The 18269-nt window shown below is 36.0% G+C and overlaps 1 protein-coding gene across 1 annotated transcript; it reads right to left on the reverse strand.

The window, feature by feature from the left end:
- Positions 1–3519, reverse strand: CCD8 (carotenoid cleavage dioxygenase 8). Its single transcript, XM_021421512.1, has 6 exons — positions 3217–3519; positions 1727–2470; positions 1447–1640; positions 704–893; positions 479–581; positions 1–343 (listed from the first exon to the last, which is right to left on the reverse strand). Exons 1-6 carry the CDS (start codon positions 3517–3519, stop codon positions 198–200), a joined length of 1680 nt encoding a protein of 559 aa, XP_021277187.1. The 3' UTR covers positions 1–197.
- Between the last annotated feature and the right edge of the window lie 14750 nt (positions 3520–18269).

An 18269-nucleotide genomic window follows, 5' to 3' on the forward strand; every position in this document is an offset into this window, starting at 1 on the left:
ACTATATATTCCTTTTCTTTTCTTATTGTTCTTTCTGGGAATTACTCCCTATCTATACGTACACCTCACAGTAATGACATCAAAATGCATAATTTTATCACATGACAAGGCTGTCTCCAGTTTTGGGCCTGTCCGTGATGTATGGACCATAATGCACTGGGTAGCTTCTGGTTTGTAAAGAAGGTTCTCTACTGATTTCATTTCTTGGGGACCCAACAGCCATGCAGCCCATATGGTAGACCATAAGGGAGCTTTGCTCTTGCAATTTCTTCGAATGTTGATCCATCCAACAATAAAGCATAGCCACTTCCATTTTTCTCACTAATTAGGGAGATTACAACACCTGCAACATTATAGTATGTTAAGAAATTGGTCAGGATATTTAATTACATGTATCGTTTTGCTAGAATCCATTTCAAGATTACACGATCAGATGAAGAAAACCAGACTTTGATTGGAAAGAATGTAACTAGCTCACCATCATCTTCCTCTGTCGCCCCTGGCCTAGCCACAAAGAATGGTTCGGATGGCACAGCCCCCTCATCATGCCAATTCTTTGCCTTTTTCTTTGCAAAATTAAGCTGCAACACATATAGCATAAATAAAGTTGAGCACGTGTTTTTAAAGGGTTTGTGTCATGTGCATAGGCACATAGCGGCAGCCAGCTAGGTAAATTGATGTAGTCGTTAAAAGGTTTAATTACCTTGGTGAGGGTATTGGGGAAGTGACATGGGCGTTGGGCTCCACAAGCATAAGCGTATCTGTATTTTTTGCCCAAATTGGCAGGGTTGATGCTGCACATGTCCATGCCTCTCCCATGTTCATCTGGGTCCAACGCTGACTCCAGCTTCCCGAATGGACTCCCATCCAATGGAATCGTGAATCTTCCGACCCTGTTAATTATTAATGGATGAATTTCCACCCTCGGATTAATCTCTATATTTGCCTCCAGTCATAATTAGGAAGTCTTATACGCTATATTCAGCTCACGAAAACCATAGGCTCTAAACAGACTAAAGGCTAGTAGTCTACTGCTATGCCTAAGGTTGGGGTGTTTTGATCCTGGCCTACGTCTTTTTTGACCTCGAGGTATATATATGACCCATATTCTTGAAAAGCATGCGTGCAGGATTCGGAGTTTGAACGTGCAATGGTCATTTTGGATTTGAGCATCTCACCAAAATGAAGCAATAAAGAACAAGCAAAGTCTATTAAAACGCCATGAAATTCCCCACACAAACCATCTAAAAATAATAGTAATAATAAAAACCTCCTATGGGGTTTGTTAGGTAACAGGAAGATAGCGATGAAGTAATAAATTCCGTGAGAATAAGAAATTGGTACTAGCAGATTGTGAAGGTTATTATATTATATAGTAGATAGTAGTAATAATACATATACATATATATATAAATATGTATACATACATATATATATATCCTATACCTTGCATCTGGTAGCATGTCCTGGCCGTTGAAAGAGCGGAGATTTTGAAGCCTAAGCTGATCTAGAATGGCAGCGTCGGCATTATGTTCGCAACAATCAGCGATAATAGCAGTCACCCTACCATCTTCATCTTCCTCTTCGTACGCATTGATGAAATGAAATGTCACGAATAATGGCACTTCAACACTCGTCACCTTCAAAAATTTCCACAAACCCTTAACTAACAATTTAAAATGAATAAGACATACATAGAAAAGAAATCTAAGACTGGGGGACTTACGATTTTTCCACTAGCTTTACACATAACATGGAGAAAGGCTTTAGATTCAGGATGCCACTTGAATTTGTACAATGGAGTCGGTTGAGCTTTGAGTAGATTTTGCGCACTGTACCTCAATGGCATTTCAGGCACGATAACATAATGCTCAGTCACTGGAAATGAATGGACCCACCCTGGTGCTGGACCGCCCCTGCAGTTGACCCTTCCGATCACCTTCCTTTCGTTCGTCCCTGGCTCCATTCTCACCACCAAGTATCCAGGGTTCAGCAAATCAGGTAACAGGGTCAAGAATTCTGAGTCTGTCACTATCGGATGAGCCGAGTGTATCAAACCCCCCAGGCTGTCACTATATTCAAACCTCCCAAGTGTTTCCAAGCTGTTCGGGTCAATAACTAATGACCCTTTTTGGGTTTCTGTCAAGCAAACTACACGTCCATCTCCAAGCTTGACAACGCCCGTGTTGGCGTTATCCGTTAAAGAAGCGCCGGAGAAGAGCTTTGCGAGGTCCCCAACATAAGCCATGAAGTTTTCATGTTTAGGAACTTCTGAGAATTCTCGGAAGCAAATCTTTTTGTTTTTCCTTGCAGCCTTATAGGCTTCGGATTCGATTTGGCGGTGACCGGCGATTAACCTGCCGTTCTCGAAGTGGAGCTTGACTAGCGTGGCGTAGCCGTCAAAGAGGTGACGGAAGTTGTAGTCTTCTATGTGCCATATCCCTGGGCCGTTTCTGAGGTACGTACCTTTCTGCATGTCATTTGGGTAGCTTGAATTAAATTAACTAATTCACCATAGAAAAGAAGTATTCTTGTTTAACATTTGATCAACCAACAACTTTTGTTATACTATATTCATATCGTCAAGATCTTATGATTACGTGTGAGTTGTTAAAGAATTTCAAAATTTTATTCTTCTAAATTAATGAAGTATAAATAGTAAGAGTAATGTTATAAATTAATCATACATATATCTGCAAGGAATATTTATGAATTAATTAGTGAAAGAATATACTTGAGAATCACCTTCTGACGAGCAGAATAATGTGTGTATTAGCCTCGGACAGTTGTTTCCCTTGGTTTCTTTGGGTGGAGGGTGGACCATTAGAAAAGGTCCTTTCCAGAGGTTGGAAAAAGAAAAAGAGAGAGAAGAAAAAGAAAAAACAAAGCAAAAAGTAGCAGTGCTCTTAAGTTGCAGTCAAAAGAGCTCGATCGAACCTTTTTATCATGATGAAAAGACAAAAGTAGTTGATGCATAGATTAAGCATTTAAAGGAAAAATGAAGTTCATTGCATGAATTAGATCTTCTCTTTAGCCTTTGAATGATTTGAAGACTTGAAAAAGGAGGGACAGAAGGGCTGTGAAAGTAAACAGGAAGTGACGAGCCTGTTTTTGATCGGAACAGTGATTTTCTGTGTAGGGCCATGATGAAAAGTTTAATGTTTTGCATGTTCGAAAGAAGTAACTAGATACTAGTGTTATAGTTTTCTCACGTACCAGCCATAACGGTATTTCTCCTTGTACAACCAGCTCCCCTTCCCATCGTTCTTGTCTGACACTCGTCCATGCAACGTGATTCTGGTCAGGGACGGTTTCTTTCTCCAGGGATGGAACAATCGCCCGCTTCAATGGACTCGCGACACGGGTTATTGCTAAGCCTTGTCTGTCCTGTTTCCTATCAAAACTAGCCTTGTTCCCCAAGGAAAACCCATCGTTTATATGATTGGATTGATCGAAACCCAACCTAGTTGAGGGTGATACACGGTACCTGCAGATACCTGAAAATGATAGGGAATCCATGCTAGAGAGCTAAAGAGACCAGATATGTATGTAGCTGGGAGAAATTAATAAGGACAAGGTTGAGATATAGTTAAGGGCGAAAACAACAAATGGAATTTATAGGACGGCCTTGGGCCAGGAAAGTTAGAAGCTATAGAAACCTATTGGAATCTTGATTGGTGGAATTCCTTTGCACCACACGACACATGTTTTTTTGTTTGCTTGTTCAAGTATAAAAATTTAATGTTTACAGAACTGCACGTATAGTGATTTGTACGATAAGGATACACGGAGTATAAGTTTTATGGGGTGCAGCAGCAATGTTCAAATGACTGAAGCCACGTGGGGTTCATTTTTCTTCTACGAAAAGGTTCTCATCACTTAGAATTTGTCTTTTTCTTTGTCCTTGGTGACCCGGCAAGAATGGTTTGGTGATGCTAATGTTGCCAAATCTTGATGCTTTCTAGTACTGGATGCCCCTCATTAGAACTCTCAGATTTTGAAAACTTTCGGTGTGCCAGTTGCTGTAATTTTTGTTTTATAATTTACCCAAGAATCTTATAACAATTCCGATCACCAGAACACATGGAAATGGGGAGGGGTAGCTTTGGTTCAAGGGCCTGAATTTAATACCCCAGATTTAAATAATCGAATTCCTTTTATCAATTCACATATATACAATCAATATTTGTTTCATTCTTGCATAGGAATAATCTAATAGGTCATTCTCGACCAAATTAAAAAAGGGTTCATATTGATTTTCTACAGCTGGAGTCAACGATAATCTTCACCGTCATCAAATGGAGAGCTCAGTTTGAGAAGCTATTGCAATTATGGAAAGCATTCCGTCAATGTCGTCTTTCATGGTTGCTTCCGTGCAGCCATTATATATAAGCCAATGATGTTCTACTGTTTCAAGCCTAAGTAGCTAGCTAGGAACTAAGCAAGGTCAAATCTAGCCTAAGAATCTTTCAGGTTGCTCAAAAATTTTGATCTTTTCGGCTTGGTCTCGTTATTTACAGAAAAAACAACAAGAAGCCATGATTAAAGACCATGGGGGAACTGGGATTAATTCATTTTTATACGGCAGCCAAAGGTAAAATAACTCCAAAAACTAAAACTTTTGACTGAAAATCTACAAAATTAACTAATCAGAAGTCCTATATACCTCTCTGAAGTCCAGCGGTTTAGGCCAAACCAGATATAAAATTGAATGTCTCAAAACTTAGGGTCATATGCCTGGAATTGGACAAAGAAGCTCAAGGGGGAATTAAAGAAAGGCACAATGAGGAAACGGTGGAATATCTAACCGTCCAAAGTGGAATACTGAACAAAAGCTTCCCTTTGAATTCCAAAGAAACAATGATTTTCTGCATTGAAAAGAAAGAAAATATATATATATATATATATACACATATACCAAAGTTTCCATGATTCTGTGTTTCATTTTCATTATTTCTCATAGTCCATACTCCTTTCGGAAGGTGGGAACCTCCAAGTTGCTGCTACTTTACAATAATTAGAGTACGTGTAAGGTGACTGACTTGTGATCCGGGGTCCAGGTGTCTGCCACCTAGTCTCATGAAAACGAAAATTAGACTTGAAAATTTTAGAATCTGCCTCTAAATGGCAAGCAAAATCCCTTGGTTTACTACATTTTGCCACCTGAACACGTCATTTTAATCATAGTTGTGGCTGCTGTGGAAAGAAAAAAAGTGTTGTGCTTGGGTCCATGCATGCTTATACAAAACAATCTCAATACATATAGCAGACCTTTAATTACTTTGATAAATGCCCAACAGGAGTGAAGTCTGCCTACTAATCATATTACTATATACGTTTTCCATGTAATTTACAATGCTTTATTCAAACATAAAAAAGTTATCCATTCAAAGATTGGCACTCTGTAACAAAGAAATGAAAAGAAAGCACTGATTTCAATATATAATAGCAGAAAACCAAACGCGAATTCATTTGTGTAGCAGGCTCAGGAATCATCAGGATGATATGAAATATTGTAATAGAAAGATTCAAGTTTCACAAACCGCTCAATTAATTTGTACAAGTTTGAGCTTAGAAAATGGGAATGCATAGATATATCAGACAATATTATTTCAAGCAGCTCTGTGTTGGCCGTACTATCGAAATCTATATCTTCAGCAGTGACAGCAAAAAACATATTAGCCGAAAGGATAACAGTAAGAGTACAAATGCGATACGATGGGAAAGGAAAAACCCAACTTTAATGGGGGAAATTGATTTCTTAAAATCTGTCAATGACCCACTTGCTCTATGTTTGTCTCGACTCTCTTGTTTCATCCATGTTTAATGTGTCTGGTTTTTTGTTATTGGAGGATTACTGTTTCAACTGCACTAAGAAATCAAGACCCTTGTAATTGCTAAGGTCTCTTCATGCCTCTCTCGAATCCTACAATTATCAGTTGAAGAGTGGCGATAATTATTTCATTTGGTGGCAGACAAAATTAGGGTTTCCCCACGACAAGCAACGCCTTCCCTTATTAATTTAATCAAGGGTTAATAAATTACGTAATTAGTGGAGGGTCCGATTCCCATGATTGCAATGAGGACCGGTTGTGAAATGCTGATTCACGTTATTAAGTGTCACAACAACTTCACTGTTGCTTTACATTTACGAGTGTATATATATTCTTCCGAGTTAATTAAGATGCAGTCGAGATAATCCAGGTCGAGTAAGCAACGACTCATCTTCATTTGATTTATCTAAAGTGGAAGGAGAATCCTAAATCTAAGACGATACAAATTGAAAGAAACCAATGGTTCCAAACATTTTCAGGTGCAGATGCTCTTAGAAGAACACAAGATCGATGTCCCATACACCATCTTGTCAGTTTCATTTCGTTGCTTTCCAGCCCTCGCTGTTTGACAATTTGACAGTGATGGCTTGAAACTTAAGCTGCCATCATTACCCTTGACTAAAATTTTAGCCAAAGGGTTGGTTCTCGATTGGCGTTCTTTCACGAATAAATTTGCAGCTGTAGAGATTCATTATATATCATCTAATTACAAGCAAGAAGTAAACAGCAAAACTTGTTCATTAACATTTTACTGTAAAGTCAATTGGTAAACACATTCTGTACGTTTTTTTCCGAGAACCCAAACAGAACTTGCCAATCAGGGTGGCATATTCGGACACTCCACGACAAATATTCAACCTCTATCATGAAACCAAGTACGTGTCCTCGTTGAAAACTTGTAATTTGATATTTAATTAATCAATAATTCAATGGATTTCACCTGTTTTAATTTCCCACCCTTTTAGCATTGAATATGGAGAAATGCGTAATATTCGATTAAAACACAATATATATATATATATATATATATATATATATATATATATATATATAAAGGGTATGAATGAAAGGGCCAGGGATGATCGTGCTTGCTGAGTCAAGTGTTACTTTCTCGCAAAATCTTTATTGCATTACTTATGACAACCAAGTTAGCCATATTTTTCAACCAGAAATCTGACTCATCGTGACGAAAGTTTCAGCTAAGCAATGGCAAAAACAGTTTTGGCCTGTTGGTAATGGACAAACATAAAAAATTACAGAACGTACGGTGGTTCGAAGAATTATATTATATTATAATCAAAAGCTTTGTAGAGAGAGAGAGAGACTTGTATTCCTTATTTGTCCCGTAATCAAAACTGAAATTCTGCCTAAAAAATATGCGCGGAAGTTTCATGTTGTCGTGTTTCATGGTGTAATTAGCTAGATGCTGGAGCTTAAAGCTTTGTACACTAACTGGATGTTCCAAGGCCAAGTATCTTGTCGTTTGAAAGCATTATTGCTCGAGGTTGTCAGAAAATATGCCCATCAAGCTCTGGAATTTTCTAACATATATATATATATATATATAGTTTTTGTTTTGAAATTCTAATTATGTATATATAGTCTTGTCTGTATGTGTTTGTATAAACATTTGATGACAAACATTGATGACAAACATTAAAGCCTGGTTTACGAAATTTGAAGATATGAAACTTGAGCTGTGTAAGCCGAAAAGCTAATATGGTTGCAGATTGAGTTGCTATTCAGAGTTAAAGAGGATGTGCATGCCCTATATATATCTACTGAGTTATTGTGTTCCCAATCCTCCTTAGTTCATATTCTCAATAAGGATGATTTGCCTGCTACTTCCAGAGACTAATTGCAGGGATCTTACGCTCATAGGAAGGGCAGACCTTTTCAATTTGCATCGTGAGCAATGTTGTATAGCTATCAAATGCAAAGAAATTTTTTCGAAAGCTGCATCTTCAAAGTGATTGAGAATTAGGCTGTGAACTTAATATTTACAAGTTATTGATAGGAATCCATAAGGGATTTTCCGGTATTATTTCTACCGTGATTGATTAGAATATATAAATTATACTAATTTGTTAAAGCATTAGATCTTGGCATTACTACTACTGCTACAATATTATTATGAAGATGGACTTGGATCTTCCATTTGCTCCATCAAAGATTCACTGGGCTACTCGCATCATGATATTGGGCTGACCCAAATCATGAGTCTGGGTTTTCTGGACTAAATATTTAAGTTGGTCCTGGAACTATCATTTGCCGATGAAGATTATCTGGTCTGGACCACATTCCAGGATCTGCCGACCATATCTTCTTTCCTAGATCAGCTTAGATCTTAAAAGACAAAGCATTGGGGATTAGAGAAACCTTCAGGCATCGGCGTGGGACGGTGGGAGTCCAACAAAAGAAGCTAGGGGGCAGGGCAGCTCCAGGAGCCTAGTAAAGTTGTGACTCGCAACTCATTAAATCAGTGTCTCAGTCTGTCAATTTTTCGCTAGCCACCCAGCTGTCTATTGTACTCCCATGCATGTAACACCTGAGCTGGTACCCTGGAAAAATCACTTTGGACCAATTGATTAAGACAGTTCTCCGCTCTCTTATCTACCAACTTCTCTCGTTGGTTTAGGCACTTTATTGCTTACTTGGATTACGTTTTAATCCTCACTCACAAACATATAAATACTGTGAATATGGATTTTATAGAATTTGATGCTTTGTTTTCTTCTTATTAATTTTCCTTTGGGTCTGACCAGAGTGGAGAAAAATCCTTTTCCAAGAAAAAGAAAATGAAAAGAAGAAGATATCGGCGATATCCTTATCCAGTCAAGTAACCATCCCAAGAGCAACCAACTTAATTCTCTGTGATTCTGCACATCTTTTATCGATATCTCAACACATCTCTCAGATTCGTTGAGTTGTCACGAACATGTGGCTCAGCATACACTTTTAAAAAGAAACACTGTTATAAATTCCCTTAACAGGTACACTGGTACCAAACATGAGGAGCCTGTGTACATTTATCTCCATAAGTTTTTGGAATGGCAAGAAAGCACGCAAGTTTAAATGTTCACGAACACAGAAGATATAATATGTGACTTAGAAATGTGCAATGATTTTCATAGGTCTGGAAAGCTGGTGTGGTCCAAAAAACTGAAAAAAAAAAGAAAGAAACTGTACCGGTCATAACGTCCAGTACTGCTCTTGACTCTTGAGTTTCTCCTCGAACCAAGCTCGAAATCTAGCTAGGGTCGTTAACTGGCACTCACATGGGTCTAATTTTGTCTGTCTCCTAAGCAAAACCAACCCGACAACAGGATGAATGGCTATCTCTGCTCGGGCGTAAAACTTGCTGACAGCTCTTTATCTTTACATTATTATCTCAGTTTTGTGGTGAAAGGAACATATGTGTTGTTTTCAGTACACGTTTCAAGATTTTTGCTCAGATGCAAGTTGACGCCTCTAGTAGAATTGGAGAGGTGGACTGGACTAAGAAATAAAGGTAGTTTCATCACAAGATAACAAACAGGAGATTTTAATTACTATATGGCAGATATATGTGATGATGATGATGATGATGCTGCTGCTGCTTGCAGCCAGCAGCTGCTGTTTGCTGCACACACATGGAACTTTCTGAGCATTGTTATTTTGGTGGGTTATTCTTGTACGCAATTTGGTGAAAACTTTTCCTTGTCCTTGTTGAGTTTTCCCTTTCTGGTTTTTCTTTTCCCTTCCTCTCTGACAAATTTGCATTTGAATTGCATATGGCGTTTGCCTGGGTGAAAAATGGAAAACATAGAATGGTCTATCCGACAAAGGGGTACATCAATTCCTATCTTTGAAAATTTTGCCCTGCCTGCTGGGGCCAGGGAAACGTTTTCTTGTGTGTTTTCTCGCTTTCATACTCCATAGATATTGATTTTTCTATCAAACTTTGGACCCTAAAAGTTTAAACCAAGTGAAAGGAGTGATCCATCCATCAGTAAATTTCCCCTTAAGTTGAGGGTCTGCCATTGCAGAATGATCAAATGATAAGAACAATGGACAGAACCAGTAATCAAATCACAAATGTATCTGTATATAATCAGTTGTTTAATCCTCCCACATGATCAAATTTTGACCAGTGCTAAAAAAGCTTGACAGCTAACAACTTTGTCTGATAAAATTAAATAGATTGGAACCTGTAATTGTCTTTGTCTTGCCTGATGAGATTGTCCCTCTATTCAAAACAATGACATGAATGGTAATGGTGAAAGCTTAATATATCGTTTGGTTTATTCCCTTTCCTTGACTAAAGCCCTGTAAGGCTTTGTGCAAAACCGAGGGAAGCAGCAGTGAGTTGTTTGATTTAAACCGTTGGACCCTTATCATCAGGTTTGTCGACTTCCATCTGCTGTCATCCCTCTCTTACTGTTTGCAATTATTGGAACCCTGTCTGTTTTCCCTTTTTTTAAAGTTAGAAAGACAAAGAACACTGAAGTTTGATTGTTAATTAGATAATTAATTTACTTCTCTACTTTAGTTTGTCAAATTTTAAATTACAATTGTCTTGAAGAGAATTTACAACCAGGTAATACAGAAACTGGCATTTCTATGGTGGCAGAAGAAAGCCATGCAACTTTCGCTGACAATTATCTCCACCACCATAGCAAAGATAGACAAAGATATTCCCACTTTCTCTTCACCTTTATTTGATTGTTGTCCACTTAATTTCTTGTTGCAACAATTGTAACTATTAACATATTTTCTTAATTTATTTGAGTTACGGATATAATTAAATTATGTTACACTTTAGTAAATTGCTAATCAGTTTCTTATATCGGGTAAAGGTGCTTTGGACATATATATATATATATATATATATATATATTAAGAGTGAAAAGAAAAATTCAAACATCCGAATTTTTAATTCAATACTAAATACTTCCTTAGTTGCTTTTTTTGGTTTATTAGTTTTTTGGATATCTCTAAATAAAGTTTTTTTCTTTTTTTAAGACATTTAAAATTTTTAATTTTTTATATTATAAATTTATTTTCATGATTTTTTTATATTAAACAACATTAAACATCTATATCATTGAAAGAAATTCAAATTTTAATATGAAGTAAATTAATGTCAAAATTTTTATCTTATATTTAGTTAAAGTCAAAAATGGACTAAGAAAAAGGCACAGTAAGACTATATGGTTTCTTATTTCAAAAATCGGGTTTTATTTTATTTTTAAATTAAAAGAACTAAATGCTTGAAAAATATTCGTAATACAAAGTTTAACGTTGTTGTAATAATTATTTTCATAATTATCTTTAAAGATACTTCATGAAACTAGTTCAACTCTCAATGTGAGGTGAAATTGTTTAATTAGTAGATTGATTATTATTATTATTCGGAAATTAGTAGGAAAAAACACCGATGAAAATGAAAGTGACTAGTAAAAAAAACCGAGACAGAAGAAATATTTGGGAAATAGAAGTGGGGTTAAAACAGTTTGGGTCCCATACGGTACGGCGGCCCATTGAGAACAAGACACATCAACATCATCAAAAGCTGAGGACGAAGTGATTGTTATGATCTGACGGCTTATCATCCAAATCTAACGCTATCGTGTCGGCATGCGGTTGGTAGACACAGACCATCACAATATCTAGTCCCACGATCTTGTTGGGCCTAGGAATGGGCCCACAAAGATGGGGTCCGAACTTTACATGTGGACGTTAAATTCAAAAAGCCCTTTTGTTTTGGTTTGATAGAAGTCAAATGTCTTGTCTTTGGGGCCCAAATGCAAAGTTCCAGACATTTTCGATGCCGACGAAACTGTTTAAAGATTTTGTCTTGCTTGCCTTGCGTTATATTATTATTTAATTCAATTTTTTCATCATGGGCAGGTCCAAGGCCCATTCAGTGGGAGGCCCACCAAGTTGGGAGTGGACATGGATTTGTCCAATGGGCCCATCGTCAGTAAAAACCTCGTGCTTTTTATTTTCTTCTTCATCTCTTTTATTTTTCCTTTTTTTTTATTATGATGAAAAGTTTTAAAATAGACAAAAACCCGAAATTGCTTCCAATCTTTTAAATATAATGCCTAATCGATGACATTTATATATAATTTGACATAATATAAAAAAAAATTTCTAAACTATTTAATATAATATTACACAATAATAATGTAACATGTTAACACGTTATAATAAATAACAATGTAGCATGCTTATTTGGTATATTGATATAATGATGTAGTATTTTCACCTTTCATATTAATATTATATTGTAATTAAAATGATAAATTATATTTTAATTAATAATAATTAATTAATTGTTAATAATAAGTGTTTATTTAATTAAATATAAAAATTTAATTGAATGCAATAAAGGAATAATAATACATTTGTAATTTTTATTAAATAATTCATAAACTTGTTAACAAATCATGCCTCTATAATTTTTCTTTTCCTTAATAGCATTATATATTGACTTTTAACTAGTTATTGAACTTTTTGATATAATTAATTATCAAATTTATTTATTTATTTTAAAAAACATAAAAAAATCGAAAAAAAGGAGGCAGACTTAAGAAGGGACGGTTCAAACTTGGCTTGATGAGAAAGAGGTTTAACATAGGGTTAGCTATTATATGAAAGTCTTTACAAATTAATTAATTTCATTATTAGACTTTTTGGGAGCACTAATCTTTATTTGGCAAGTGCCGACATCTGTTGAATGACACTAACGTAATAATCTTGGGTACCATATTATTAGGGATAAAGGAGACAGTATTAGCCTTTACCAACATCATTTCTTTCCTCAAACTACAACGAATATATTTGTTAATGTTCTTTAATTTGGTTTGTCGGAATGGTTTGAATTAATAGTTTTAATACGTTATCTCCCGCTTTCTTTCACTTTCAATGTGTAGGTGTCGGACACACCTCCAATTATTTTGTTTCTATTATTTGTTGCAACTTACAAGACAATTTTGCTACCTTCTTGTCTGGTTAGTTAACACCATTTGGGTCCTGCCACAGGTTGAATTACATGTGTAATCAATACCACTTAATTAAGTATGTCGCTTGTGAAGTTGCATAAATCTGACATGCTTTGATACTTATTTTGTATTTGAGTATAAGCAAAGTAGAAATTATATATGAATGTAATGCATGTATACTTTTACAAGTGAATTAACACTTAGATGTTCCCTTCAGAGCATTTATTATCCCACCATTACATGCCTCAAAAGAAATATTTTAATAATTAAAACTGGAGATTGATGTTTTAAAATTTTGGATTTTCAAAAGGAAGATAGAGATTTATAAATTAAGAGAAAAAATTATTTCATATTGCGTGATTGAAAATACAAAAGTTATTTAAGTATTATTATATTATAAATTTATTAAAAATTAAAATTTATTTTTATTGTTTATTCAAATTTATTGTCATGAATGATCCAATTGTAGATTCGATACAGTATTGCTAATTTAATTTACTTAAGTGAAAGATCTCTGGCTTCATGCAATCCACCATTTCTAAGATGGTGTTTGATTCTTTCAGCTTTAGAGCATTGAATTAATTTAATTCTTTCTTTTGACATAGATACTAGGGATAATAATATTGTAGAAGTATTGCTGTATTAAACAAAGGTAATGAAATCCCAGGAGGATCATGGTCGTGAGGTCCTTAATTGTCAGGTTGGCTTAGACGTCGGAAGCGTCTTAAACCAGAAGCTTTTGTGAAGAACTATTATAAGCTAGGTGTTTAATAATTATTATTATCCTCCACGTAATGGTAATTAATTAGTAGGGTTGAACAAGGCGTCCGACCTACATCCACTAAATCCTAATCCTAATTAATAGTGCATGTTTGGAGTGGGGCATAGGTTTTTTTGGGCACATAGGTGTAGGTTTTATATGTAATTATATTACCTATACTATTATTAATATATATTAATATATAGGGTTCATTGAATTGACATTATTTTTAAATCGTTTTCACTTGTCGAGATATCTCTAATAATGCGTTAATTAATGAACATTAACAGACAGAAAACCAGCACGGTAAGGATAACGGCCAGTCTCATGGCTAGACAAATGAAAAGAAAAAGGATAAACCCAAGCCCCGTTTGTATTAACCTACGAGAAGTGCAAGAAAAAAATTGAAAAGTAAATTCAATTGATTATTAATAATAATTACATAAACATCACTTCGAATCTGTTATCATAGATAATTTAATTGTAAATTTAGTACGATATCATAGTTGCATCTCAACTTGAGAAAAACACGACGATTTATGACAGAAAAAATAGAATTCATGATGATATCCTTGAATATATTTGACTTCATTATCTTGCCATATTTTCTATTCATGGGGCCTTATAAATAAGTAATTAAGTTTATATACAAGTTGCCCTCATCATGCAAAACATAGAATTAAAAATTTGGATAGTCTGATTTATTAAATAAATATCCTAATTGAATCCAATCATTCGTTTTCTATTCATAATTAATACAGAATTTTTTTTTCAAGCAATGGGAAACTACAGTCACCAAACTTGTGATGGGATTCGGCAGATGCAGCTGCGGTTTTTGAAGAAATTTTCTTGCTCCAAGCAAATGAGGACAGAAATCCACTCGAAGCAGCATTGAGATTCGATGTCTCTATGGTCAATCAAGCATTATTCCATTTCCCATATATATATATATATATATATATGTGCCATAAATTAACGAGTAGGCTCACCATGCGCTGTCTACTCTAACCCTACAGATATTGAAACAACAGGGCATATGAATTTTATATTCTTTTAGAGGTTTCCATTATCAGCAAGTTGAACCTTTTTCTTTCCATCAGTGTACAGATGAATGTGGCTTTTTAACTAAAATAGTACATAAATTAAATCAAGGTCGATATCTGTCCTGTCCACTTAGAGTCAATAATTAAGCAACATAGAATATGGATTATCTTGATCTTGACAAATTTTTTGTTTTAATTATTACTAGTATCATTTTTCATTTCATCATGATTATGTATTTGTAATTATTATTCTACTATTCTATTAAGTAGATTGATTCTTTGGCATTACATTTAAGGTGGGGGAACCTTGACAAATGCATTATAATTATTTTAAGAGGTCGGTCCTAGAATCCAAATCAAAGAACTTTACCCTCGAGGCGACGTGTCCATTTATCCATCTCACAAAACTTGACTAGGGAAAAGCCATGCAAGAGGAGAAACAAGAAGCAAAAGGAATTAGGAAAGAGCTGGGGGCTGGGGGGGAGGTCGGCTTACATATATTCGATTAAATCAACCCTCGTTGGACCACAGCGGAAGACTCTCAGCGATAGACCTTGCAAACTTGTCATGATCGGTGTAACTCCCACTCGTGAAATCAGAATGCCAAGTCTGTGAGCCTTAACGCTTTTGAACATGGAAAAGGGTGCTTTTGGCTTTTGGGATGTTGGGATGCTGTTGTTTTACCTACTTCCAAGCACTTTTCCGACAGCCGCAATTGTTGAAATTGGAAGTGGAGATGCCAGCGGAACCTTACTCATCACTTTTAACGGTCTTTCTTCTTTTTCGTTTTAGGATTAGGAATGGGAAGAGGATGCATTAATTTCCATATATTATGTAGGAATTCTTGGGGAGGAGTCGGCTCGCAGTGATCCAAGCCCAAGCTGTTGATTATTTCTTGACACTAAAAATCAATGAAATTTGCTACATAATAGAATGAATTGAACGGTGTATATCTATTCATACACCAACCTTAAGCCTGCAGACCAAAGTTCTAGACTGAATCGACATTCCTGTAATTCCAATCACCATTAATATATGTTTTGACATTTTTGATTTCTGTGCGAAGTATTTGTACTTATATACGTCATAAAGTAGGAAAAAGTCTAACCAAAATTTGAAGTCATGCAAGTCTATAATTTTCTTTATATGACTCCCGTGACCAAATGTGGATAATCAATTAGTGTGTAAAAAGAAAAAAAAATATCACGAGGAAGTCAAAATATAATTATTATTTTGGAATAAGAAGGTCGGCTGACATAAATGATAAACAAAGAAAAGGACGAACAGGAGGGGGGCAGGGAAGCTGGAGGAGCAGCGAGTCTTATCATGGGGGGTAGGAGCAGGCAACCATGCTTACATTACTAGAGTAATAATAACACAAGTGGTGGCTGGAGGAGACACGTGGCAGAAAATGCGGATGCCGACAGTCAGTTGTCAAAAGGTCAGGTCTCAGCTCTTTAGCGAGAGAGAGACACAGATTGTGACTGGAGACCGGTTTCCCCGCCGGTGGAACTGTCGACATTGGTGCAACCCTCTCTTTGCTGGCTCCACGTGTAAAAACAGATATTATAGTAATAATTACAAAAACTCGCCTCTTTCAATTCTTCATTGTCATTGCTATTGCCTACGAACACGTTTAAGTTTCAACGTCGACACATTGATGAACTCTGGGTCAATGCATGAAAAGGAAGGTCAATTTCTATTTAATGCCAATGGTACCATATTCCCTTAGTAAAACAAATTTGCCGGAATTCAATCTCTGTGGCGTAAGTTTGGCACGCAGGGAAAGAGAGAGATAACCATGTTCTTTTCTAATTTAGCATGAACCAATGTTTGTTTCTATGTAAATCTGCTCTTTTGGCACCCTCTATTGTGTGTCTGACTTACTGGCTTTCTGTTAGTAATAAAGTTTTCTTCCTTGTAATGATCAGAAAATTGTGCGTGCAAGCAGAATTAGGATTATGTAAGAGTCTGAAGTACACATGACATGAAATTTTCATGTGACTTAAGGCATATCGTTTAGAATTTTATATGAATTAAGAATGAGCCTATTCCTTTCCCCATCCAAGAAAGAGGATAAGAAGAAGAATTAATCCTAGTTGATAATTATTAATTAGTGGAGTTGGATAGTCATTAACTATAATTGTTGTCAGCCATGCAAGAAATGGGTGGCACAAGCTAGCAAAACTAAATTGATTTGATCTCAGCTGGCTTTTTGTGTGTATTTGAAACAGGAGCACAATATAAGATTCAGTTCAAGGAGAAAGTAAAAGCATGTAAACCGCCTTATTCGAGAGGCGGGATATGACAATTATATAAAAAATGGGTGTTTTCGTGAAGCTGACAGTACTCACAGCTCAATCATAATAAGGAAGAATCTTACTGTTAAGTTAAGTTAGGACAAAGTTTGTATAATTATGATATTGATAACTCTGTTAAGAGAAAAGGAAAGATGGCTATTGGCCAAAACTTTAAGATCCTGAGAGAAAAACTTTGGTTGCTACCGCAGATTGTTCTCGTCTTTGTTACACTTTTGGTGGACCAAAGTACCAAGGTTTATTGTTTGCTGAAAGGACACAGCAGGACAGAGAACAGAAAAACCAAAAAAAAAAAAAGTCTATGGCCTCATTTCAAAGACAGATTGTAAGGTACGTCAGAAAAAAAGAGGAGCAAGAAAGAGGAAAGGATGAGTGTGGGGGTTTACACACAGAGACTTGAGCCACCGAAGGGTGTTATCTATGCACTTGAAGGCAGCCGGTTTCAGAGCTAAAAATTTCTGCAATTGGTTAAAATGAGTGTTTAATTATCATCTCATTTTAATGTTTAACAGTAGAAAGAACAAGGGGGGTTTTGTCAGTTCTATAGTATGCTGGGCAAATAATTAATGCAATTCCTATGGCCCGAAAACTTGGGATCTAATGCAACCAATAAGATGAAAGTCGTCAAGGGACTGATTCCATTGGAAAAAATTGCAAAGTTGTCTCAGAAATCAATCTTGTTTAGAAATTTTGGGTAAAGATCGATCATTGGAAAAGCCACTGTACAACAACGTTGAAATGTTATCCCTAGACAATGACTCAGTTACATGCATTATCTCAAAACTTTTCAACACCCTTAATCATTGAGAGGGCTACATCTGATTATCGTCAATTCTACTATTCCTGCTGTGTGAAGTAGACGTTTAAAGAAAATTGGGCGTAAAAAACCATGCACTGTTGCCGACTTAAACATCACCATCTTAATAATTCAGAGAGGGGAAGCTTAGACTTCTGCTCAAGCACTTTTAGGGAATAGGTTTTTTTCGTATATTCCCCGTACAAAACATTTTGAAATTAATTCTTTGGTTATGTGTGGTTCTGCAGCAGCGGCCAAGGCCCTGCCTGCATATCCATGAATGAAGGCTAGCAAGATGATGACATCGGGCCCTCTCTAAAGAAGTAAACGGATTGAAGCATTGAGGTTTCAAAGATTCTTTTCCTTCTCTTCTTTTTGCTTTCCCCTCATTAACTCTCTGATGATAATATCGCGGAAACAATTCTGGGATCACCACAGATACATAACTTGGGGAACCAAGAATGGACAGCATAGTTGCCTGCCAAGATAGCGAAATTAAACAGCTAATGAATCGTGCTGGATTTCCACA

Source organism: Theobroma umbraticum, unplaced genomic scaffold, assembly GCF_002168275.2.
Source record: "Theobroma umbraticum cultivar Fairchild unplaced genomic scaffold, ASM216827v3 scaffold_56.0, whole genome shotgun sequence".
NCBI lineage: Eukaryota > Viridiplantae > Streptophyta > Magnoliopsida > Malvales > Malvaceae > Theobroma > Theobroma umbraticum.